The 27,068-nt window shown below is 40.8% G+C and overlaps 2 protein-coding genes across 2 annotated transcripts in view; both read right to left on the bottom strand.

Annotated features, from left to right (window-relative positions):
• LOC119492980 (actin, non-muscle 6.2-like) overlaps positions 1-27,068 on the bottom strand; it is an 840,607-nt gene that overhangs the window by 729,427 nt on the left and 84,112 nt on the right. The window lies entirely within an intron of this gene.
• The window catches only part of znf608 (zinc finger protein 608), a 58,989-nt gene that overhangs the window by 30,174 nt on the left and 1,747 nt on the right, over positions 1-27,068 (bottom strand). Inside the window, 2 exon segments of the mRNA XM_037777847.1 lie at positions 20,998-21,393; positions 21,395-22,177. Of these exon segments, the coding sequence (XP_037633775.1) occupies positions 20,998-21,393; positions 21,395-21,961 (963 nt within the window). The 5' untranslated portion in view covers positions 21,962-22,177.

Here is a 27,068-nt window from a genome sequence, read left to right as displayed (position 1 = left end):
CTGCCAAATCACAAAGCAAATTAACTATAAAAGAAGAATCCCGATCCCCGGTGATTTCTGTTCATGCCGTTAACGCCTTTTTTCCCTCCCTCAGACACCCAGAATAACAACCGCTCCATCCGCAATTCACACAGCAGCTATAGTCGCACAGCAAAATAACAATAAAAGCACAAGCCCTGCTCCCTCGTGTGTTAAATGCTTCAAACAAATCATCTTTTCTCACACTGTTTCTTAATTAAAAAACCCTACAATACACTCAGAAAATCACAGCAACACTACACAACGGCAGGCTGCTTTAGCGTTAGAGACACAGGCCTGTGATACCTATAGAGGAGTGACAACGTTAACATACGGATGTTTACAATACGCTTATTAGCTTTCTTGCAGAGGGTTAGATAAGACGATTGTACTGTAAATATGAAGCTATACAGCCAGCAGCTGGTTAGCTTAGCTTAGCATAAAGACTAGAGACGGGGAAACGGCTAGCCTTGCTCTGTCCAAAGGTAACTAAATTGAATCTTGTATCAAGTTTTTTTGGTTTTAACAATTTGTAATAACTTTTTTTGATGACTTTAGCTGATGTCTAGCTCTGCTTTTCCTGTCAAAGTGTGAAACCCAAAGTGTTTCCATCCTTTACTGGATGTGTAGTGTTTACCACGCTGGATTTAACATGTGAGGGTGCAGGTCGTATCCACGCTGACCCTCCAACGTTTTATACTTTCTGAGGTTTGTTTTGGTTGACGGATACAGAACGGATATGACGTCACGTTACTCAGACTACCACAATAAAAGCGGTAACTTCCTTCTACCTCCACATAGACTCAGATGAAGCAAATATATCGATTCTGGCATTAAAACATCTATTTAGAAATTGCGATACATAAGTGAAGTGATTTTCCCCCATGTTTCTAGTAGTAGTCTTTCACTTCTTGTTAAGTGTGTTTCTGTCCTCCCAGGAACTCATGCTGATTAAAACTCTGCATCACTGTTCTCGCCTCGAGCGTCTGCAATCATCGATTTCACTTGTTCAGTTGTTTTGTTTTACTCTGAGTCTCCGATATGTTTGGTGAGTTCGTCAGTATCTGTGTCTGGGCAACAAAGACTGAGATGTTAAAAAAAAAAAAAAGTATTATTGCTTTCATACACAAAGACCCAAATAACACTAAAATATGCATGGACCCTGGAGCTGTGCACAAACACAGAATCTGTCTTCCTCACTTTGTTTCAGACAAAATCTTCCTCCATCCTTCCTCTCAGAGTCAGTTAAAGAATCACCAGACAAACTATCAAACCTCTGTTATTCAACTAAAAGAGATGTTTTAGTGGATTTCTTATTTCCCTTGCAAACATCAGACATAAATGTCCCATAACAAAATAAAAAAGCCACTCTACAAGATGATTTTTTTTTTATCCTGTCATCACAAGATGACAGAATTACAGATAATTAATTATTTCATTATCTCGGGATAACAAAAGTTGTTTAGTTGTGATAATGGGATCAACATCTCGAGAACAAAACATAATTTTTCTCAAAATAACAAGGTAATTATCTCAGAAAAACAAATATCGTTATCTTTTATCAAATCAACTTTTTGTTTTGTTCGTGATATTTATCCAAACATTTTAAGATTTGTTTTCTCAAGATAAAATGATGACAACATTAACCACGAGAAACAAACATTATTATCAAAAAATCATCTTGAGATAATGAGAAGACGTTAATTAGCCGCTAACCGGGCTGATTAGATTATTACCCACAGCAGCTACCTGACGTAAGTGCTACTTCCAAGACCAACAGTTAGCATATCATTAGCTGATTACAATTTTTCAGAGACTGCAGCAACCAAAGAAAACAGCGCTCATCGAACTGTTTGGCGATTTCAGCCGCGGTCACGTTATCTCCACTTAAAATCAATCTTTGTACGTAAAAGCGTGGTTTATGCTCGCCGTAGTGTAAAGGATGTAGGCGCCGACTGGGACTTCATGGTGCATTCAGGTGTGCCTCATAAACTCTGAGAAACTCTAGCTGTTGTTGTAAAGTACCCTCCTGCCGTCTAGTGGATCTTCTTTTTGTTGTTGAACAGCTTGTTCCCCAATTGACCAACAGTATTAACTAGTAATACTGATAATACATATTTTAAAAAATGATTTAAATTTGACCATATGGCCTTAGTGTGGTACGTAAGGGGTAATGTACAACTAGCCAGTCATTGTTGTGAAAGAATCCCCGACAGGTTGATGTTGCTGTGTCTCTCATCGCCCTGAGGGGGATTCTTTCACAACAATGACCCGCTAGCTGTACATTATCACGCTTATTACACGGCTACTTACTGAAGAAATCAATATTTAGACACAAAAAGGTCCGACATTAGAACTGTGCCCATAGCAACGGTCCTTCATACAGAAATTACAGACCGCAGAACGCCGTGATTGACCAATCAGAATAGAGTATTCAACACAGCCGTGTAATAAACTCCAATATCACACTAAAGACTCTTTTTTTAAAGAAGAATTTGAAAGTGTAAATGACAGTTGTCAGGGCATAAAACCAATGATCTGTTGATCTTTACGAATCAAGACTCCATAGTCTACAACATGTTTAAATCAAAAATGTAATCGAATCATGACCTTAAAATCAAAAGTCAAATCCAATCGTGTATTTGGAGAATCGTGACACCCCTAGAAGGTATGTAGCCTAGTTCTCAGGGAGTTCCCCAGAACCATTTGGTACAAAACACGTCTAAAAAGCACCTTTTTTTTTAATCACTGTTATTAGTGAGGGATCAACTGCAACCACAGCCAGCCTCACGGTGAACTCAGACATAAAGATATAATACTTTAAGGAATGAAAATCTGTTTTCACAATAGCTGCAGATCTAAATAAAAGCTGCGTGTTTAAATTGATTTCACCCATTAAACCCTCTTCACTGGTGAGAGGCAGAGGATGCAGTCGGAGAGAGGAAAACAGATCGCAGAAACATCTTTGAAGATTTGACTTCAATGTTTCCTTGGACTCACTGGAGCTTTGTGTTGAGGCTGAATCACTGACAGCAGATACAGAGCTGGATTTACCCAAATTAATCAGGAGGAGGAGGAGGAGGGTGGATGGGGAGTACCCAGGGGAGCCTGCTGAGTTTCCATTAATTCTGCCTCTAAAATCTATAATTAAACAAAGAGACATTTTTTTATCTGCGGCTTTAATGCTTTGAAAAATCACATTTTCATACGGCTCCGACTTCAGAGAGAATCCGGTTGTATGTGGTCAAAAATGCCAATAAAGAATTTTAATCAATCCAATGATCCAATTATCCATCTTTTCATCCATCCATCCATCCTTCCGCCCCCTCATCCAGCTCTGGTAATGGATGCAGAGTGTTTACACAAGCTGGAAAAACTCCTTTGATGAGAAAACGCTGCCTGCATCCATCTCTTCTTCTTCTTTCTAGTCATCCTCTTTTTCCATCCTTTCCTCTTCCTACTCCCTCATTTACCATCTTCTCTTCCTCCATTCCTCCATCACTCTACTCATCTCTCTTGATGAGATGACAAACTGTCATTCGAGGCTAATTCCACCACGCTGTCCTGCAACACAGAAAATGAGGTGAACAAAGTCGTCCCTCCTCTGGTGATAGCACAGTGCTTTCCTACGCCGTGACCAGAGTGTGAGGATGAAGCATTAAGTTCTTACTCATTTAGCGACCGGCTAGTTAGCTAGCTACCTTGCTAATTCCACCACGCTACAGGAAATGAGTCCAACATCGGACAGCGCCGGGTCACGCTCCCTCTGCCTCACTCCTCGCCGCTAGGAGACGACTTCACCGGGAGGAGAGCAGGCGTTAGCTAGCTGGTCAGTCTTTGGACAAACTAGCTAACTAACTAGCCACACAGTGTGTTCCAATCCGCGTACTTCCGTACTTACACCTACTATTTTGAGTGCATAAGTGCATTCACACTGTGAAGTATGGCAAAATGCAGTGCACTCGAAGTAGAGTGTGGAACGCTGGACACTTTTCACGCTCAACTGTCGCCATCTTGGCTGCGTAGCGGAAGAGGCGGAGCCACGACCACTATTCAAACATGTGGAAATGGTGACAGATGATGCAGGAGCTGTCGCGGTGTTGAACAGCGTACCTTATAGATGTAAGTTATAACGTTTCACGTCTACTCATTTGCTTTCATTTTCTGTGTATTCTTGATCAACAAAGCAGGCAGACATTTTGACGGGTAGTTGACGGGTAAAACCTGAAGGAGGCAGCGATGCAACACAAAGGAGGCCAGCTGCCGTAAAACCCCAAAGAAGTAGAAGAAGATATTTTGGCGGGTAGCGAGCTGCAGTGAAATGTTGCGATCGTCATTTCCGGTAAGTGCGGCGCAGAGTATTCGATTTGAGACGACCCTACCCCGTTGAAATTCACTCACTACTCAAGTAAGTACAGAGTGCACACAGTGCACTACATTGAAGTGTACTTCTGGAAGTACGTGGATTGGAACACACTGTAGGATTTTCTACTTTAACGCTCCGCCCACAAAATATGTCACCATGATTACTAACAGAGAACAGGGCTATATTCTTCTCATCTTTTCCCCTCTCTTTCCTCCCTCCTTTTCTCATCTTATCCCTCTCTATCCCCTTTTTTGTCTTTTATCTTGTCCTCATGTCCCCCCTCTTGTCCTTCCTTCCTCTCCTATCTTTCCTCTTTGTTTCATCTCCTCTTCCTCCCCTTCCTTATTCCATCTCTCCTTCCTCCTCCTTTCCTTTGCCTAGTTCTTTCCTCTTCTCTCCTCCTTTTTCTTTCCTTTCCACCCTTCTTGCCGTCTCCTTTTGTGCTTTCTTTATTTTCTCCTATCTTGTTATCCTCTTCTTTTTCTTTTTTTCCTCTCATTATCTTCTCCTTGTCCTCCCCTAGTCTACCTCTCCCTTTCCCTGTCCTCATTTCTCCCCTCGTTCCTGCGCCTTATTTTCCTCTTCCTTCTTCTTGTCCTCACATCCCCCTCCTTCTCCTCTTCCTCCTCCTCTTCCCCCTCCTCCTCCTCTTCCTCTTCCTCCTCCCCTCCTATTAAATCCTCCAGTGAGCAGCCACACTGACAGTTTTTTTTCCCAGACAGAAATCATCCCTGTCTTTATTGTCAGGCTGCTGAAAGAGGATGCATATTGTGTGTGTGTGTGTGTGTGTGTGTGTGTGTGTGTGTGTGTGTGTGTGTGTGTGTGTGTGTGTGTGTGCGTGTGTGTGTGTGTGTGTGTGTGTGTTTTTGCGAATGGTAGCCATCTTTTTTTTTGCCCATTTTGTCTCTCCAGCCTCTCTCATCTCTCTTTTTTCACTCCCTACAGCGTCACTATAACACACACAACCTCTTTCTTTCTTTCTTCCCTCACCAACACCAGCGCGACACAATCAACCATTAACAATAATCACGTTAGTTCTGCATTAATTAGTCTCCTGGAGTTGTGAGTGTTTTTGCAAGCAGCGATATCATTTATAAAGCATCTGAACGGAGACACGGACGTCAGCGGCTGATGGAATACCACAGACTCAATGTCATGTTACTCACAACATACAGAGCAAGAAAAGAGCAAACGCTCCGGATCTTTAACAACACAACAACCCCAGATGTGACCATTAACTCCCAGATGTGGACTGCTGGCCCCGTCTCCTAGAAATTATGTTTATTATTAGGGCTGTCAACGTTAACGTGATAATAACGCGTTAAAAAAATTTGTTTTAACGCCACAAATTTCTTTAACCCATTAACACAACTTGTGATTTTTAGGTTGTAGCGGTTCAGTTTCTAAAGGCAGTGAAGATACTGGTATCATATGAAACTATAAAACCTGATGAATCCATCGGAACCAACCATGACATACTAGCTTGTCGTGAAGGATAACGCTCAAAAACTTAATTGTCTTAAATGTCAAAAATAAATGTCCAGAGCTTTTCAGACGTAGTATGTAGATGTTTTTACATTACTCGGAAATTTTTCAGACTTTTTTTTAATAATTTTTTTTGAGACATTTTTGTTTTACTTTTTTCAGACTTTTTTTTACATTTCTTGGAAATCTTTCGGAAATCTTTTGACATTTTTGTTTTTACTTTTTTGACATTTCTTGGAAATTTGTCTCGGAAAATTTTCTGAAATTTTTCAGACTTTTTTTTTTTACTTTTCGGACATTTTTTTTTACATTTTTTGGATTTTTTTTGACCTTTTTTTAAACTTTTTTGACATTTCTTGGAAATTTTTCAAACTATTTTTGGACTTTTTCTGACATTTTGGAAATTTCTCGTAAATTTTTCAGACTTTTCTTTTTTTTTTTTTTTACCTTTTTCAGACTTTTTTTTACTTTTTCGGACATTTGTTGGACTTTTTTCTGACTTTTTTTTTTTTACATTTCTTGGAAATTTTTCAGACATTTTTCAGACATTTGTCGGACATCTTTTGGCTAAAATGTCTGAAATTTTCGTATATTTAAACAGATAAAAAATGTGCTGCCCTTAAATATTTTAATCGATTGACAGCTCTAATTTCTTTCGTTGTTGATGTCTTTATATCATTCTGTATCTTCCCATTGGTGTTCCTTATGTATTGAAATGTGAATATTACAATTTTGCTCAAAGTATGTTTTAGCGTTAAAATGCTATTTTCCCTTCAAGCTCTTCTAAAAACCGGTTCCCACATGGTGACCTGACGTAGGTTTCTACATGATGACACTGCTACATGTACAGTATATAGTATCCATCGGTACCAACCATGTCATACTAGCTTGTCATGAAAGGAGGTTAAATAACGCTCCAAAGTTATGCTAAATTTAGGGGTCCCTTGACCTCTGACCTCCAGATCAGTGAATGTAAATGGGTTCTATGGGTACACGAGTCTCCCCTTTACAGACATGCCCACTTTATGATAATCACATGCAGTTTGGGTCAAGTCATAGTCAAGTCAGCACACTGACACACTGACAGCTGTTGTTGCCTGTTGGGCTGCAGTTTGACATGTTATGATTTGAGCATATTGTTTTATGCTAAATGCAGTACCTGTGAGGGTTTCTGGACAATATCTGTCATTGTTTTGTGTTGTTAATTGATTTACAATAATAAATATATACACACATTTGCATAAAGCAGCACATTTGTCACCTCCCATGTTGATAAGAGTATTAAATACTTGACAAATCTCCCTTTAAGGTACATTTTGAACAGCGATTAATTGCGATTGAGACAGGATGAGTTTATTTCCTTAAAGTCTGAGTAAAGCAAAACTAAATAGGTGTTCTGAGTTTGTCACACCACAGAAGAATGTGTTATAAACACCATTTACCAGTTGGTGTTTAATCGTAACACACAAACCTGGAGGTGTTTAACACATTCCTGGATAAAAATAACAGACTTTAACAAACAAGGATGTTTGTATGTTTGTTAAGATGCTCAACAGAATATCTGGAGAAAATAAAGGTTTCATGTACGAACTCTCTTTTGTGCTGTGGAGAACACACCGTTTACTTTGATCGACTCAGATGAAAGAATCTGATTTTAGATGTTCAGAGAGCTGCAGTTAAATATGAAATATGAGAGGCAGGAGAGAGAGAGGAGGATACGAGGTGATTCTTATATGGTAACTACAGAGTATTTCAGTGTTTCCTTCAGCAGTGGAGGCTGCGGTGAATGAGGCGAGCACGTGGGCGTCCCGTCGTACCATGGAGCCCTTTCACACCGGCTGGCATTGATGCTTTGATACCTAATGGACTCTCAGCCTCCACAAGAGCTGCTCTACTCTGCTCTGAAAACACACTGCTGCCTCGAGTAGGGAACAATACAGCCAGCGCTGATGTGCAATTGTTCTTCTTCTCTTGTATTTGAGCTTCTGTCTAATGAAGTCAAATAGAAAAATACTTTTTCTACCAATTAATCAAAGCTTTAGCTTGATCACATATTTACTGTGAAACTGATCATTTTAGTCCAGGTTACTAGAGCTGGGACGATTCACCGATCTCCAGATTCGATACTATCACGATACTTGGGAGGGGATTCGGTATGTATTGTGATTTTTAAGTATCACGATTCTAAGATTCTAAGAATCTAAGAATTGTGATTCAATATTACGATTTATTCCCAGGATCAGACTAAACAATATTTTTGACGGTTACGATGGTCACTATATCAGATTAGACGATTGAGAGTCATAAATTCTTGTCGTGACTCGGCCGTGACACATGACGGACTACACGTCGGTCCGCTGTAACGACAATACACACTCTCCCTTGCCAGCTCTGCCCTCCGCAGCGCGAGCACGCATTCATGGCGTGCATGCGGACGAACAGCGCACTGGACACCTCGCTCTCTCACCCGGTAGCGGCGTGGAGGGAGGCCGGCACCAGTCTGTATGCTGCCGGTGCTGCGAATGCAGAGGAGCCAAAGGGTCATTACGTGAGCAGGCACTATCAATCCATTTGACGAGGGTGACTTCACCTACAGGTGCTTTCCCGTGCGCTGTCGTTTTTTCATTCAGAGAAAATGACTTTCTCTTTCCCCGTCATGATATCTATGTGCACGCAGCATCAGCCTCACGTATCCAGCCGGAGAGCAGACAGTCCGCGAGGCAAATTATCACGACGGGAGTAAAGTAAAAAAAAAATAAGAAATTCAACTAACATTAGTCTAACGTAGTTTTAAACTGTTTTTCCAGATGTTTTCATGTATGAAATGACCCCAAATGAACCCTGTAGGTGGACTACTTGATTACTATAAGCAGATTTTTAAACAGCGTTTGTAGAGGAATGATTCTGTCCCAAGCTGTTTGATCACTATCAGCTGTTTGATCACTATCAGCTGTTTGATCACTATCAGCGGTTGATCTCTGTATTATTACTGTATTATTGCCTGTAGCTGCAACAGGACGATACTATATTATGATGCATTGGAATTGGTCAAATAAACATTTTCACTGACCCAGAACGTCTTGTTTGTTGAAATTCAACAAATGAACACCGTGTTTTTTTAGGGGTGAAACGTGTTTTCTGTTCAGATCTCCATCACAAAGTTTTCCTCCGGATGGTGAGAGGAGCTGAGGCATACTGATGAAGCTCGGTGTTAAGGAAGAAAAAAAAAAAGGACACCTCAAGGTCACCTGCTCATCTTGAAAAACTTCTGAAGCTTCAGGTTTCTTTTAAAAATTCACCAGGGGGGGCTACGTTTGCCTTCTGCCTGTCTGATTTCCATGTTTTCAACCAATAATCTCCTGTCAATCAGAGCCCGGCGGAGCCGACACACGAGACCAAAGCAAAACTTCTTCTACCGTAACACAGACATTTTACACTGAGCGTTAAATTTGATGCTTCTTTAACAAAATAAAAGGAAAAATAAATATTTCCCTACAAGGTAAAATATTAGAAAATTGTCTTCAAGGATGTAAAATGGTCTTCAGTCACCCTGGAATAAGCATGACCCTGAACACACCCCGCTCGCTCATTTAGAGTCAGAAGCAGCTTTTCTGAATTCAAACAAGATTCTCCAGAAAGCCCACGAGAGGCAGCACCTTTAGAGACACGTTCCCATCAATAACTGAGCTGAAAGGTTCATCTCTCTGCCAAGAGGACACTGAAGCTGTCTTCAAAGCCACCAGACCAGACTCCATTAAAAAAAACTGTAATTTTACCTCGCTGGTCAACCGCTGCATCCATCGGTTAGTCAGTTTGTGTTATTGTGTGACTTTATGATCTGAACTAACGTGGCGTCCAAACTGGGAGCACGCCGACTAAGTTACTGTATTAATACACTGACTATAAGGATGTATATATATACTGTACGTGTAGCAGCGTCATCATGCAGAAACCTACGTCAGGTCACGATATGGGGAAAGGTTTTAGTAAGGCTTGGAGGGAAAATAGCATTTTGATGCTAAAACTTTGACCAAAATTTGAATGTTTGGATTTAAATACATAAGGAACACCACTGGGAAGATATGCAATGATATAAAAACATTAAAAAAAAAAAATGATTGGCTGTCAATCGATTAAAATGATTAATTGCAAATTAATCGCACATTTTTTATCGGTTCAAAATGTACCAAAATTCTGAAAAATGTAAATAAAAGTCCAATTTTTTTTTTGAAAAATGTCTGAAATCTTTCCAAGAAATGCATAAAAAAAGTCCAAAAAAATCCAAAAAAAGTCCAAAAAAATTCTGAAAAAGGTAAAAAAAAAAAAAGTCAGAAAAATGTCCAAAAAAAGTCCAAAAAATGTATTAAAAAAAAAGTCAGAAAAAAGTCCGACAAAATGTCTGAAAAAAAAGTCCAAAAAATGTCCGTAAAATGTAAAAAAAAAAAAGTCAGAAAAAAGTCTGAAAATGTCTGAAAATGGTAAAAAAAAAAAAAAAAAAAAAAAAAAAGTCTGAAAAATGTCCGGGAAATGGTAAAAAAAAGGTCAGAAAAAAGTCTGACAAATGTCCGAAAAAAAGTCCAAAAAATGTTTGAAAAATGTCCGAATAATTTCCAAGAAATGTAAAAAAGGCTGATAAATGTAAAAAAAGAAAAGTCCTAAGAAGTCCAACAAAGGTCCAAAAAAAGTCCAAAAATGTCTGAAAAGGGTAAATAAAAAAAGTCCAAAAAAAGTCTGATAAATTTCCAAGAAATTTTCGAGAAATGTCAAAACGTCTACATACTACATCTGAAAAGCTCCAGACATGTATTTTTGACCTTTAAGATATTTAAGTTTGGTGCGTTATTTACCTTCCTTCACGGTAAACTAGTATGTCATGGTTGGTACTGATGGATTCTTTAGGTTTTCTAGTTTCATATGATACCAGTATCTTCACACTAGCTTTAAAACTGAGCCCACTACAACCTAAAAACCACAAGTTGCGTTAATGCGTTAAATTGCATCAACTTTGACAGCCCCTAGATAAAATACATACATAATTGTTGGTATTGGGCGTTAGATATTGATGTCGTAGTTCGGCACAATCACAGTGATTCTCTAGTCTCATTAGAGAGCTGCTCTGTTGACAGTCATCACTGTTTTACACAGAGAGGTACAGACCCTTTTAAATCCTTGTTAAAGTTAAATTGCTGTGGATGTGAGTCACAGTTTAACAGCTGTAAAAGTCTCTGCTCTTGTCAGATGTGACGTCTCAGCAGACGTGAGTCAGATCCCGGATGGTTTGTCCCCGTTTGGAAAGAGTCACGAGTCAGACATTTTGTGTAGAGTGTTTCTGGAAAGACGTCAGACTGACTGGCTGTCTGAGGTTCGCTCCAGACGATATTCTTTGAAAATCAAAGAATAAACAACATCAAAGTGTTGATGATTATCAGGCGCAGACTGGACTCATGTGACGGGAATCTGAATCCTGCTGAGGACCGGTGACCTTTGTCAGATGATAACACGCTAAATAAAAAGGACGGTTCACTATTAACTCCTGTCAGGGATCGTCAGAAGGTAAACAACTGCTAATAAACATTCAAATGTATCTATTTATCTTAAAAATGACAATTTTGATGTCATTTAAATTTGTTTAACGCTACTTACGTTTTTTGGGGGGCTGAAAATATTCTTTAACTACTAAATTAATAATTTAATTCACAACATCTCTGTCTTTGCCACACTGTAATAATTTATGTTGAATTATTAACACATTATTTAAATTATTTTTATCATCATTAACAGGTTGTAAGTGTAATATAGTGAACGTGAGGAAGGTGAATTAAACCTGAACAGCTGCTCTACAGTTTCATCCTTTACTGGCTGATGGTTTGTGTGAAAAATACTTAAAATAACTTAATGAAAATCTGTGTCGACAGTATCACCTGAAAGCTAAAAAAATAAACTTTAAATACTAATTTTGTATTTTCAGCATTAAGACTGTCTGTGTTTCAGAGCATCGGGCCTCATGCAGCCACAATCTCTTCAATTTCTATTATATTATTGTCTCTTAATTTTCTGCTCAGAGAAAACATAAGAGAAGTCAACTCCAGATACACCAAACGTTCTGCTCTTACCCAGATGTGCTGAATGATGAATCCCACTAGATCATAAATTGGAGACGTGCGGCCAATGTTTCCTAAGGTAATGCCCCCTAAACAATATATAAGGACAGGTGTTGTCAGGGTTCAATGTTAATGTTAATGTTAATGTTAATGTTAATGTTAATGTTAAGTGTGTCAGAAATCTACTTGATCAAAGTCACTTACCCTACAGCGACGTTTTCCCTAAACTTGACGTGCCTATGGAAAACAACCCCGTTTTACCTTGCTCTGAAAACTTGCGGCAAACTACGTAATACATACAGTATTTAGACTTTTGCCCACATCCTCTAACGCCACCCGACTAAACTTCTGTTTCCAGGATAACTGAAATGCTCGCTTGCGCTTCAGCTCATAAACTTTACCCGCCGCCCGGTCGATACTGTGCAGCTCTCAACAGAGATGAGAAGGAATTGAGATCCTTAACTACTTCCATCAACAGCTCCGGAAAAAACTGTTTAATGTTTAATTCTTTTTTACCACTAGCCAGACGTGGCATTTTACTTTACCCCGGGCAAGCGGGCAATCCTTATTGTTGAGCCCTGGTTGTGCCGTGTGCAAATACTACTTTGTAGTGAAATCGAGGTACTGTTCAATAAACTTAAACACATTAAACATGAGATCCCACCTCAGCCGGCGCGCACCGGCCCTCACTTTCATTGCACCCCGGGGTTTTGCTTGCACCCTCTGACACACTAGCGCGTGCATTAGACTCCTTGGTCCGTGTTTCCAGACGGGTCAGGTCGGTTGCCGACATCGCTGCAGACCCCTGGCGCCTTTGACGTGGGCCGAGCCCCGATCTGGCGGCACAACGCGGTTGGGGCGCACTGAGGACAGTCCGCCCCGGTCGACAGTCGCACAGCCATCTCTCTGGCGGGGAGAGAGGGTGCAGCAAGCCCTTTGTCCACGGTGCGGCGAGGTCCGGGCGGGAAGCGCGGTAAAGCTACGGCCGCGAGCCACCTTCGCCCCGAGCCTTTCCAAGCCGACCTAGTGCCGGTCGCGGCGCACCGCCTTGCATGCGGGACTCCCCAGCCAACCGTGTGTCGCTCACACCCTCCAGCTGGCTGTGAACGAGGGTCTTTTGGCACAGAGAAGTACTCGTATCAGTACTCAGTATCGGCGAGTACCAAAATGTAAGTACTTGTACTTGTACTCGGTCTGAAAAAATGTGATATTGGTGCATCCCTAAAAATAAGAACACATTGCTGAACCCCAGAAATCAACGGGTACTAACAAAATAAGAACAAATCGTGGATACAAACAAAAAATAAAAGGAAATTTGTTCTTCTATCGCTTCCTACATGAGGCCCATTGTCTTTTTCTTTCATCTTAATGTGTTCACTGTTAATATGAGTCAGGAGTCACGATTCAAAGTGTGAAATTGGGAGAAGTTTTGTCCCGCTGGCTCTGAATCCTCAAAATGTTTAGTGAGAACATGGTGTTACAGGAAGAGTCGCTCCCGGCTGCTGTAAACTTACAAACACTAAATCATTTTAATTACCTGATATGCACTGAAATGTCTGTGTGTTATATTATGAATGTGCTGACAGTAAATGCACCTTTCTAACCTGATTACACCATAAAGAACAAGTCTGAATGGACATCATTCATGAGTGTGTTTTAGAGCACTGAACAGAACAGTGTCTTTAACTAAAGCATTTAACTAAAGTCAAATATCTACTCGTACTCCTTCCTCCTCTCTGTTCTGGTGAGAACAACAACAAACAAGCACCTCTTCCTCGCCACTCTCTGCTCGCTGGGGATCAGCTGTTTACATGCGACATCACACCCCGATCACAACTCTCCCTGAATAAACGAAACACCGCCGTCTTCGCCATGGAAACCGAGCCTGAGCAAACCCGTTAAAAACCCCGCCGGGTAAAAAAAAAAAAAAAATGGGGCGACTGGCGAGGTGCTGGTTTCACAACCTCTCAGCTCACCGTGGTTACAGCAAACAGGATGTGAGGTTATAAACCACTCTAGAGTCCTGAGCAATAACCGGATATTGACGTGCATGTTAAGTTAACGCCGCTGATCAGAATTCAAGATAAACCAATAAAAACCCCGACCGGAGCAGAGCCGTGTGTTTGTTGATTCATCTTCGTTCAGCCTGCAGGGATCCTCGCTGACAGACAGGAAGTGATAGCAGAGCAGCCGCTGTCATTCACAGAACAACCCGAGTGGATCTTATTGTCATGCAGATGACAGTCGGAGCTTCGGCAGCCGCAGAACTCAGCTTTTTATTTCTGTCAGCGAGGCTGCGTCAGATTGTAAAATGGGAGCTTGATCATTTCAGACGCTATTAAACATCTTTTTGTGTGTTTATTTTCAGCTGACTGAAATATTTCAACAACTAGTGGATGCATTGACATGAAATTTGGATCAGACATTCATGCTTCCCAGAGGATGAATCCTACTGCCTTTGCTGATCCTGACTTTTCCTCTAGCGCCATAAGTTGCGGTAATTTAGCAGTAAAGGCCTCACAGACTAAACTAAACTCCAAACCACCATAAATCCCTCACAGTAGCTTCACTGCTCCATTTCTCTGTTTCAGTTTGTCTCATCTTTCAGCTGGGTGTTGTGACGTTCTTGGATGTAAAGGGTGAAGCCAGTAAAATAGTCCGTCGGACAGATCATAAAGCTCTGGGTAGTCCTGCACTAAAATGATTTACTTCTCCTCCAGATATTTCCTGTAGACTGATATTAACGGAAGAAAGAGAAGATATCTGCCTGCTGTGATTGGTTGTTCCTCGTCACATGACATAAGGTGCGCGCTGCAGCGTTCCAAAAGTTGAACTATTTTTAATACAAAACGCCGTCGTCACGCCCTGAAAAATAGGCGCTTAGGAACGATTGCGTGTCACGAAGGCATTGCTCCCACGTTTGAGCGTGCGTGCTCTGCGTCTACATTGACAACAATGGATTTGGGCGCACAAATAACACGGCAAGTGTACAGCCCCTAACTCAGCCTGTGTAAACAGCTGTACGGATTAAAATAGAAGTGGATCTATTCCATCAGATAAGATAAGATAAAAACTTTATTAATCCCGAAGGAAATTCTTGTGCCAGAGATTGCTCAAAATTACAACAAAATTACAACAAGTTCAAGTGTATAAAATAAAAAGTACTATTTCTAGCACCAGTGCCTAACAGAATAACAATTAAGTAAGATACATTTAGTAAAATGAGTAAACAAGAGTAAAGTAAAAAAATAAATAAAACGTAAAGTAAGCTAAAAAACAGAAAAGGAAGTCATATTGTACATGATGAGAAAAAGAAGTCATATTGCACATGTTGGACATTAATATTGCGTTGTGATGTGCGTGAGATGTAGGGCTATCCTCGACCAAAGAAATCCTTATGGGGCTGATCACACCGAGACTCGTTGCTACAGGCGCGGCCGCTTCAAAAAACTCCTCGGCAAAGTGCGTCGGGCAAAACAGTGGTGCACCTGTGGAGCTGGGCTGTGTGCTGGCAACTGAGCGATCAAATGTGATTAACAGGAAAATGTGGTCTCTCTCTATCTGTGTCTCTCTCTCACTCTAAGACAGTAGCCTACATGAAACACGACATGAGATATGAATTCCCACTTCCCTCTCACAATCCAATGGCTAACTAACGAGCCAGCAAGCCACTTCTACCGGCATCAAAACAGGAAGGAAGTGGTAAAGTAGTAAAGCCCGCCTCTTGCTTGATTTGATTGGCTGCCTTGGCCAAGTGTGACATTGACGGGCGGTGCGACTCCGCGCCTGGTGCTGAAAATTGAGAATATTTGAATTTATATGTATGTATATGTAGCGACGGGTCTCAGTGTGATCAGCCCCTTAGTCGACGAACACTCAAAGAATCACACAAAAGCACCACTTTAAATCTGGTGTTTACCAGAGATGTGCTCAGATGTAACTAATAATAACTAATCGACTAAATTAATCTTAGTGGACTACGACCAAAACGACTGATTAGTCGACTAATCGACTAAGAGGGGGGGCGCTCCAGTGAGACGGACTGAAAAATGCAGCTGAAACACCATTTGTGGAGACACAAAAAAGGCTGTAAGGCTTCACTTTCTCTATTTAATACATGGTTCTCTTTAATTAAAATGTTGCATCTAAGCTTTGTACAACTATTTCAGGCACTCAGTGCTTCCACATTTGCTCCTGTCAGCAGGGGTCTAACTATCTAATCCCATTTTGATTAAATTTAAATGAAATGCATCATAAAATCTCACATTGTTGCTCGTGATTTGAGTTGATTCAATCCAATCTTCCAAAAGCTCTAAAACTGTAAAAATGGAAAGAGAAATTGAAAGTGTTTAATTCAAGAATAATTAAACACATCCAGCCTGACGCTGAAGATGTGAAACGAGGAGTGATGACGATGACGAGTGCCAACAGGAAGGAGTCAGAGCAGGCGGACGGCAGTCTGGATTGACTTTAAAGTGAAAAGAAATGTGATGTTTTTCAGCCGTCATACCCTTTTACGCTTTTAAAATCAGAAGCGAAGACCATGATGACAGCGTAGCGAGCGGTGCGTTCAACCAATCGGCTGCAGGAAGTGTTGATGTTGATGTCTGTGCGACGGAGAGAGAACTGTCAATCACTGATCTGACAGTTGACTTAAAACGGCTCCTCTCCCAGCAGATAGAAAAACACTTCCTCACAACAACAAACCTGAGCAGACATTTTAACTTGTTAAACTAACTAATAACTAATATCATTCTTAATAGCTGCATTATGTTTAGGTCTATTAATAGGTGAACCTGAGCTGTTCCTGCAGATATTTCCACGACAAGTGGAAATGTCTGCCATCAGAAGAGTCTGTAAGATAATTGTGAAAATTGTGGCCAAGCTTTGCAAGCACGCTCTTTGACAAAAATATATTAAATATATCAAATAATAGGTAGTCAGTTCTATAAAAACAATGTTTGGCCCAAGTCTTTCATTTTTCCAAGCCCCTTAAAAATGCAATTTAACTTAAAGAATCTGTCTTATTGCTTATATCGCCCACAATCCCAAATTTTGCTACCAATAGCAAAATGATTGGAACCAGACAAACCAGCACTCATGATTTATTTGCAGATGTGTCTGGTCCTCCTTCACTTTGGACAGATTTCCAGCAGCCTGAGACGTGTCGGGACAATCACAACCGTTTATCTAATATGAAGCGTGTTTGAGACGGTGACAGAGTTTTGGTACAGATAAAAAAACATCTACTTATTTTTAGATATCTTACTTTGAGGAATATAAATTTGGTTTGTGTAAAACCTTTTTTTTAATTAAATAAGTCAAATTTATATGAATCTGTTTTAAATATCAGTTTATAATTTGCCTTTAAAAAAGGAAACGTGATCAATAATAAGGAAAAGAATGTGAATAAAGTATTTAACTACAAGATCCGGTTCTTGATGTTTTTTTGCAACCTGATCTCACGGGAAGGGAAGGCGTAGAAATAGCACAACATTACATGGACATTGCGCGTGTCATAGGCTTTTCATGTGCCATTTTCACACCACGCAACAAAACAGACGCAGTTACAGTATGTTAAGGCAGCAAAATCACTCATGGTACAAGTCCGCAGGATCCCACGCTTCCCATTCATTGTCTATGTAAGCAGCCGTGCAATGCATTCTGGTAGCGTGGCGGCGCGATTCAAGAAACGGATCGTCACATTGGCCGCTTCTCATTTGCATTTAGTTGAGATCTTGGCTACTTTATGCAAATCAGGGAGTCTCCGGTGCGACTCGCCGCCTCTGGAAACTCCCTAGAAACTTTTAAACTAAACGTTGTCGATCTAAAATAAAGACAACTGCATGGATTATTTCTCGCCTCAAATGTTTTCAGAAACACATTTCAGTGAACTATTTCCGTGATATAAGAAGAAAGAAAGTTTCCAAATGACGCTGGGAGCAGCAGCAGCCCAAGGAGGGAAAGTGTTCGTCCAGTCAGGTGCCGAGTGTCTAGTGGCAGCCCATCAAGCGTCCAACGCCGGGAAGCAAGGCGTTAAAAAAACGCCCCGGTGGACACGTACCATTAGTTGGGTTTAGAAAAAACATCATGGTTGGGCTTAAAATAAGTACGCAAACTAAATTAAATATATATATGTATATACCCACCATCAGCAGTCTCTCTCTGTTTTTATTCTACGTCTCTAGCTCTGAGCGTAGCTGATTTATGTGGAGGTGTTTACATTACAGTCAGTACAGACTACATGGCGTATAAATGACACGCCAAAAGCAAGAACAGCGTTCTCATTGCATGTGAAATGACTTGCGAACTACTGTGTAACTACTGTCTAAGTGCTAAAGATAGTAAACCATCCCTATAGATACAGGTAATGTCTGTAGATACAGGTAAGGTCTGTAGATACAGGTAATGTCTGGTCCACACTACACTAGAATCAAGCTGATTTTGGGTCTGATTCCTCCCGACAATCCTCAGCATAGTCCTGATTGTTTTGATGGTTCTAGAGATGATCTTTCCAGATGTAACACATGAGCTAATGCTAAACGTGAAGCATAAAGTCGTAGTAAGATGGAGCTCAGAAATGGAGGAGCAACTTGTTGATTAGTGTTTATTTAACTTGTGTCTCCATGACTTCATCCATCCATGCTTCGTCAATTTTTCAGAGATTTTGTGAGATTTCCATTGTTTTTGAGTCAGGACTCTTGTTGTTGATGAATGAATCTGTTAGTGTGTGGTGTGCTGTTTCTCTCCACACACTATAGGAACAAAACATGTGGAGCCTTAAGCATCCCACTCTGTCAATATGAGGTTTTAAAAAGCCAAAATAGATTATGCATCATGTCTCCAGCTAACCATCCTTTGTGCCAACATTCAGTCTTTAAATCTTTACATTTTAATGTCAAAATTAATCTCAGTTTTTGGTGTTTTAAGGTGTAAACGCCTCTGAAGCTCCTCTACAACCATCACAGGACACTAAAGAGCTCCAGTGCAGCCCAGATTACCGTTGACAGGGAATGAATTACAGCCACTACAGAGCTCAGGGTGTGTGTGTGTGTGTGTGTGTGTGTGTGTGTGTGTGTGTGTGTGTGTGTGTGTGTGAGAGTGTTTCACAGCCGAATGGGAATCCTTCAGATCAACAAATAAACAAAGCAGCCGGAGCAGGCCAGCGTTCCTCCTGTCAGCAGCATCTGCCAGCAGCAGGGAGGATGCTTCGCTTTTTCCCTGCCTCGTCTAATCCTCCATCCACACACACAAAAAAACAACCTAAAAAACTCCTTCTGGACATCCTCTATCTGCTTTTTCTGTCGGTGTCCTCTGCTGTCACGTCCAATTCCTCCCTCTCTATCAAACATCTCTTTCCCCACTTCACCTCTCCACCCTCCATCACACTCTCTCTCTCTCTCTCTCTCTCTCTCTCCTGCGGATGACTTATTTAAAAACCCACAAAAAATGATTCCATACAAGTGGCAACATCCCGGTTAGACCCTTAAAAAGGAGGAGAAAATGGAGCAGAGAGTGGCTCGTTAAACCTCAGCGGTCCGACCCGTTAACCTGCTGTCTTATTTAAACACATTTTGACACGACACATGATTCATTTTGACATCTTGAGTATTTTCTAGGGCTGTCAAACGCTAAATCGCTTTAAAGTCTCTGATTTCTTTAACGCAAACGATCTTTCGGAGGTTGTAACGGGCTCAGTTTTAAAGCTAGAGTGAAGATACTATATATAGTATTAGTCATATAGATGATATATGAAACTAGAAAACCTAAACAATCCATCGGTACCAACCATGTCATACTAGCTTGTCGTGAATGAGGATAAATAACACTCCAAACTTAAATGTCTTAAATGTCAAAAATAAATGTCCAGAGCTTTTCAGACGTAGTACGTAGTTTCTTGGAAATATTCTGGAAATTTTTCAAACATTTCTTTAACTTTTTTCGGACATTTGTCTGACTTTTTTCTTTTTTTCTTTTTAATTTGTCATACATTTTTCAGATATTTCTTGGAAATTTTGGTATGTTTTAAATTTTGGTACGTTTTAAATTTTGGCTAGGAAAAACTGTCATGGCCATTTTCAAAGGGGTGTGAATGTAAATGGATTCTATGGGTACCCACGAGTCTCCCCTTTACAGACATGCCCACTTTGCCATGTTATGATTTACAATTATAAATATATACATACATTTGCATAAAGCAGCATATTTGCCCACTCCCATGTTGATAAGAGTATTAAGTACTTGACGAATCTCCCTTTTAGGTACATTTTGAACAGATAAAAAAAATGTGCGATTAATCGTAATTAATCATGGACAATCATGCGATTAATCGAAAATTTTAATCGATTGACAACCCTAGTTTTTTCCCGAATGAAAAGAGCAAACAAAGCCTGTGCAGGAGGATTTGCAGCCCTTTTCTGAGTTGCTGCTGCACATGTAAATAGTTGCTTTAATCTCCAGTAAAAACAAGGAGGACTGGATTAAATGGAACTGAAACAAGGAGGAGGAGGAGGAGGAGGATGGAGATGGAGGGCATACTGCTGCTGCTGCTGCTGCCTCCCTCCTCCATCCTCCTCCTCCTCTTCCTCTCTTCAAAAAAAAAAAAAAAAAGACAAAAAAAAAATCTCTGTACATCAGCATGTTAAATATCAGCAGACAGGCAGACTGGGAACAATGACACCAGCTGGGCTACAACAATAGGAAATAAATATCATGTGGCTCCATCTCCATCTCCATCATCTCCCTCTCCATCTCCATCCATTTAAACATTCCTGCTGTGTGTCTGCTGCTGTACAGGCTTCTTTGTGGCCTTCACACCTGCATCTGACTGTGTGTGCTCTGAATATATATATATATAAAAAAAAAATCTAATTCCCCTCCTTCATGTTTTAATGTCCTTTAAATGTGAGCTCCAGTAAATGCAGATGAAGCAGCTTTGCAGGTGTGAGGTGATGTCTGTCTGTGTGTGTGTGTTGTTGGTTTTATTATTATTATTATTGGCCCTCCAGACAATAAAAAGCCTCTTACCTTCTCTGCTCCTCTGTGTTTCTTGGCCGCCGGCGTGTCGTCATGCTGCCGCCTGACAACAATAGCACCACCGCCGCCGCTGCAGCTTTTAACTCCACAACCGGCAGCGTTATTGTTGTTATTGTTTACGTTGTTGATGCCGCCGTTATCTCCCGTGATCCTGGAGTCCGGAGCGGCGCAGTGGCAGTGTCCGTCGCGGCACAGATGATGATGATGCTCGGGCAGCAGCAGGGCGGACGACGGGAGGAAGACGGAGGATGGAGGAAGAGGAGGAGGAGGAGGAGGAGGAGACGCTCCATCACCGGGTGGCTTCTCTTTCCTGGTCCGGTTGGAAGAGGCAGCAGCATCCCGGTCCCGGTCCCGGTCCCTCTTCCAGCCCCGGATCACGTTTTTTCCCCTTCCTCTCCTCCTTGCCTTTGGTGCATGACGCAGGAGAGGCCACCACCTCGGAGACAACGGTGTTGTTGTTGATGATGATGCTGCTGCAGCCGCTTCCACCACCACCATCCACGTCTCTGCTGGAGGCTGAAATCATCTCCAGACCTTCTCCACCGATGCTGCGTCCTTGAGCCTCCAGACGCTGCTGCTGCTGCTGCTGGTGCTGATGCTGCTGCTGCTTAGCGACGCGCGGCTGCTGCTTAGCGACGCGCACCTCTCCTCCAGCAGCCGCTGCAGAGTGATGCTCCGCTGCAGCCGCCGGTTCCTCTCGCCCCTCCCGGCCGGCTCGGCTGCGTTTCAGCCCGGATCTCCTCGGCTCCGACCCGCCGCTGCCAGGTCCCCGGGTCTGGAGCGAGGGCAGGGCCGCGTGTCTGTCGGCTGAGCTGGAGGAGGAGGAGGAGGAGGAGGAGGAGGTGATGGAGATGGAGGAGGAAGAGGAGGAGGAGGTGTGGTTGGGTGACAGCTCCCTGCAGTCCATCAGCAGCCCTCCTCCATTCTCCCCAGCAGCTCTCAGGAAACGGTTCATCTCCCTCCTTTTTTTTTTTCCTTGTGTCCTTTTTGTCGATCTTCACAATAAATCAGCATTCAAGTCCTCCTCCAGTCAGCCCGCAGTGAGCTCCAGGTGGACACATGCAGGTCTGTTATAGGCTGCTGGATCAGGCCTGGTGCGTCCAACAGAGGCTGAATGACAGCTGACACAGACACAGCTGCTGGCTGGGTATTAGAATAAACCAGGTCTCATCTGAAATAACAATAAAGATCCTATTTATCAGAATAATTAAACACACTACAGTAAAAAAATTAAATCACATCCCAGAAACTCTGCACAATGTTCTGTTTCAAATAAGAGAATAAAATATTTTGTTTATTTTCTGTAATAATAATAAAGATCCTATTTATCAGAATAATTAAACACTAAAACTACAGTAAAAAAAATCACACCACATCCCAGAAACTCTGCATAATGTGCACATTTCTCTTTTCAAATAAGAGAATATATAATACAATATTTCGTTTATTTTCTATAATATTAATATTGAAAAGAGTGAATTTTATTTAATGTCTCTCTTACTGTGAATAATGTCTTGACAAATATCTCAGAGGTCACAAATTTGATTAAATAAAAGTGATTTTCTGTCAGAAGGTGTCAGTGTCCCATCTGAAATAACAATAAAGATCCTATTTATCATAATAGTTAAACACTAAAACTACAGTAAAAAAAAAAAATCACATCACATCCAGGAAACTGCACAATGTACAAGTTTCAAATAACAGAATAAAATATTTTGTTTATTTTCTATAATAATAATATTGAAGAGAGATATTTTTATTTAATTTCTCTCTTACTGTGAATAATGACAAATATCTCAGAAGTCACAAATTTGATTAAAGAAAGAAATAAAAGTGATTTTCTGTCAGCAGGTGCCAGTGTTTGTCCACAGGGGGGCGCTGCAGTGTTTGCTTTATTGTTTAAACATCTACTCAGGTGGAACTGATTGGATGTCCATTGGATGATGCATCTGCTCCTTTCTGGGTCTTTAAACTGCTCTGATTGGTCACAGAGAGCGCTATAACATCTCTATATACTTGTTATTTAACACTTTCTGTTGTCTCAAGTGGTGATATACATTTACTATAATCACCTATTACTGTGATCAGTACCTCAGTGTTCTCAATATTATATAATAATATTCAGGAAATTGTCTTCATTTTTTTTCACTTTTACGACTACAGGACATTATACTGCCATGAGCCTTATGAATGTTATTATTATTAATAATAATAATAATAATAATAATAATAATAATAATTATATATAAATAATAATAATAATAATAATAATATAAATAATAATAATAATAATAATAATAATAATAATAATAATATATAAAAAACAAGGATAAAAGAAAAATAGGTCAAATTTAACAAAAATATTGAAAAGGGAAAAATAATAAATAAAATGAAAGAACAACTTAGATAAATAAATAAGACAAATAACAAATATTGAAATAAAAATAGAACAGAGATAAAAACATCTCTCCTAAAACTTTCCTTTAAAATGTACAGAAATGTTTTGCAGTGAAAGCACTAAACTCAGTCCGCTTGTTTGACCAGAGTCACTGATAAGAGATTTGGGGCAGTAGGAGGAGGAAGAGTTCAGTGAAATGTCTACAGTACTGTATATGACTGTACATACAGTAATGTTATGTTTATTTTGCCGGGGTCGAGGAGGCGTGTCATCCTGCAGTATATATCTGAGGAACAAACTGGATAATAATCCAAAACAATGACCTGCTCAGAAAAAGCTGTGTTTAAGTGTCAGGCAGTGATTCTGTCGCTGTGATGGAGAACTCCAGCGTAGACGATTCGTTTCCATTTAAAAGGAAGATAACCAAACCTGCCCGTGCTCCGTCCAACAAAACTGGACATCACCGGTAAGAACACATTCATTTTTTTTGTAAAATAGTATTCTGCAGTGTCCCTTTTCCCTAAAAAAAACTCTAAAAAACTGGAAGTCTCAAGTTTGGATGTTAAGTTTTCAACACTTCAGTAGGTGGAGCTGTTTTCTTTCCATCCGTGCTAAATACTCACAACTTCTTCTTCTGTTTACTTCAAACCAGTGCTGTCAGTCTATTCAAATATTTAATCGCGATTAATGACATGATTATCCATAGTTAATCTCAACTTGTGCCATCTTTTACATGTGTTGACAAACCACCGATGTCTTTTTACCGAGTTTATCTACATTAATTGTTTTAGCATTGCTCTCCTACAACATGTCAGTCTCATAGTTAAAAACAAATCAGATGTGCCTACATTACCCACGATGCAACTCGGCACGGACAGTTCAGTCAGAGATTAAGGTGTGTTATTTCTAGTAGCAGCTACAGAGGTCTCACTTCTTTCTAACTCCACACCTCCAGATTCCTTTTTTAATTTTCTAATTTGTAGTCTTCTATGGAGGACGGAACCTGCCAAAATAAATGAATACAAATAAATATGTATAATAGACAGATAAATAAAGAAGCAAATTAAAACAGAAATATAAATTTATGTCACATTTTATCAATTAATCAATGGCAACATTATACAACAGCACCGATACCACTTTACGGCAGCGTGACATTAACCTCTCGTCCTCACGCTCCACCTCCCCGACAGTGTGGGAGAGACGGGATGGTGGTGCGCCCGACCCCGCTGGGCCGGAATCCCACCTCAGCCGGCGTGCGCCGGCCCTCACTTTCATTGCGCCACAGGGTTTTGCTTGCACTCTCTGACTCGCTCGTGCGTTAGACTCCTTGGTCCGTGTTTCAAGACGGGTCGGGTGGGTTGCCGGCATCGCCACAGACCCCTGGCGCCTTCAACGTGGGCCGAACCCCACCCTGGTGACACGACACGGTCGGGGCGCACTGAGGACAGTCCACCCCGGTCGACAGTCGCACCGGGAGCATGGGGCCCCGTCACTCCCCGCTGGGGAGAGAGGGCGCAGCGAGCAATTTGTCCACGGTGTGGCGAGGTCCGGGCGGGTAGCGCTGTAAAGCTGCGGCCGCGAGCCACCTTCGCCTTCGTCTTTCCAAGCCAACCTAGAGCCTGTCGTGGCGCACCGCCTCGTATGCGGGACTCCCCAGCCTGCACAGAGAAGTACTCGTATTGGTACTCGGTATCGGTACTCGGTATCGGCTAGTAGCCAAATGTAAGTACTCATACTTGTACTCGGTGCATCCCTAATTTTGGCAGGTTCTGTCCTCCCTAGTCTTCAACCGACGCTGACTCAAGTGACATCACTTCAGGACATTTATCAGACTTCACACAGCAGCTCTCTCTGGAGACATTAAAGTAGTCTTGTAGTAGTAGTTGGTGTTACCGGTGTTTTTTAAATAGAAATAAAAAAACATTTAGTTCGTTTTGGGCGTATCAGCGCTGTGTTATCAATACATGGTCTCAGCTCAGAGTAGCAGGAGTCAGATTTCACACACGGGATGAGAGACGATGACAGACAAGACGATGGCGAAGGATTTGGTGTCAAAGCAGAGCATCCAACGTTACAGATCAAAGTAAGCGCTCTACAGATATTGAGCGTTATCTTTTCTTGTAAAATGTCCGGTGTAATCGGTAACACCGGTGTTGTCACGTGACATCCCTACACTAAAGGCTTCATACTACTTTTTCACATGTGTACTAGTACACCCAAACACCTGGGAAAACAATGTGATGTGTAAAAATCAGTGGAGTTACTCTTTAATACAGCGAGGCCAGCAGGCTTATATCTGTCCATCTACGCTGGGTTTTCTGGAGTTAATGAGCCTCAAAAGTGTCTTTCTGCACATTAAAATATTTAATTTGTTTCAAATATTCTCTGGAATTAAAGGGGTACTCCAGGGATTTAATATTGCATTTCCATTTGCAACATGAGGGACAGATTTTAAAAAATTAAATAAAAAAGATCAAAATGGATAGAGCCGAGTCAGCAGATATCCTGGTCTGTTGGTCCGGAGCTGCAGTTCATTCAGTTTGTGTTTGTGTTTCAAAGGTCTCTGTTTACACAACATGCTGCTGTGATTACTGTCTCACTGTAGGTCACTCCATATTAATATGAATCAACCAGAGCTACTAAAGGAAATCACATTTACTCTACTTTAGGGCTGACAAATATGACGATATATATATCCTCAAAACAATATAAAAATGTCTCTCGTATATATTTTTTTATATCGTTTCTATGGTGATAGAGGCCAGGCCTGTAGTTTTTTTTTTCTTTCTATAATATCACTTAAAACTGTTTGCAATCAAGTTCTTAAAATAAGTAAATACTCACTACTTTCGTGATATATCGTGATATATATATCGTGATATATATCGCTATATCGTGATATATATCGTTATCGAGATATGAAATGACCTACGTATATTGGGTTGGAAGATTTTGGCCACATCGCCCAGCCCTAGCTGGGATTAAATTATCCAGCACTGGCTGTTGTAGTATTAAATAGTATTTATTGTATTTGAAGGAAACATATAATATAAACACCAACAGAGCAGTGAGGGATATTACTGTACATCAAGAGATTCATTAGTGTTTCATTAGAAGTTAGAGCACAGATTAATAGTCTGCTTGTGAGAGTATAAAGAGCAGAGATAAATCAATGAATATAAAAGTACCTGCAGTATGTGCAGAATGACAATAAATGATTGTGCATCAATATAATACTAATAATACTAATAATTTTATTAAAATAATGAAGGAAATGAGAAAAACTGAAAAAAACAGGAATCAGCGAAGTTGAAAGTAGAACAAAATAGATTTGGCAAACAGCTCAACACTGTTTGTATTTCAAAGTGCAGCATGTTGTGTGTATGTGTGTGTGTGTGTGTGTGTGTATGTGTGTGTGTGTGAGTGACTGACACAACGACTAAACAAATATGTGCTAAAGATCAGTCGGTCAGTGTGCTCTGTTTGAGGGTTCAGAGCTGGTCTACAGGTGAAGATAATGAGGTTTATCTACCCTCAGTCACTTCTTCCTGTCTGACTAAAAAAGGGTTCTGTAACTACTTGATAGTAAAATAGGCCGATGTCTATTTCAATGCATATTCACCCCCCCTCCTCCACATGCCTTGAAATGATGAGGGACAGA

This window comes from Sebastes umbrosus, chromosome 8, assembly GCF_015220745.1.
Source record: "Sebastes umbrosus isolate fSebUmb1 chromosome 8, fSebUmb1.pri, whole genome shotgun sequence".
Classification (NCBI taxonomy): domain Eukaryota; kingdom Metazoa; phylum Chordata; class Actinopteri; order Perciformes; family Sebastidae; genus Sebastes; species Sebastes umbrosus.
Note: the sequence above shows the minus strand (reverse complement) of the source record. Positions and strands in the feature narration are given on the sequence as shown.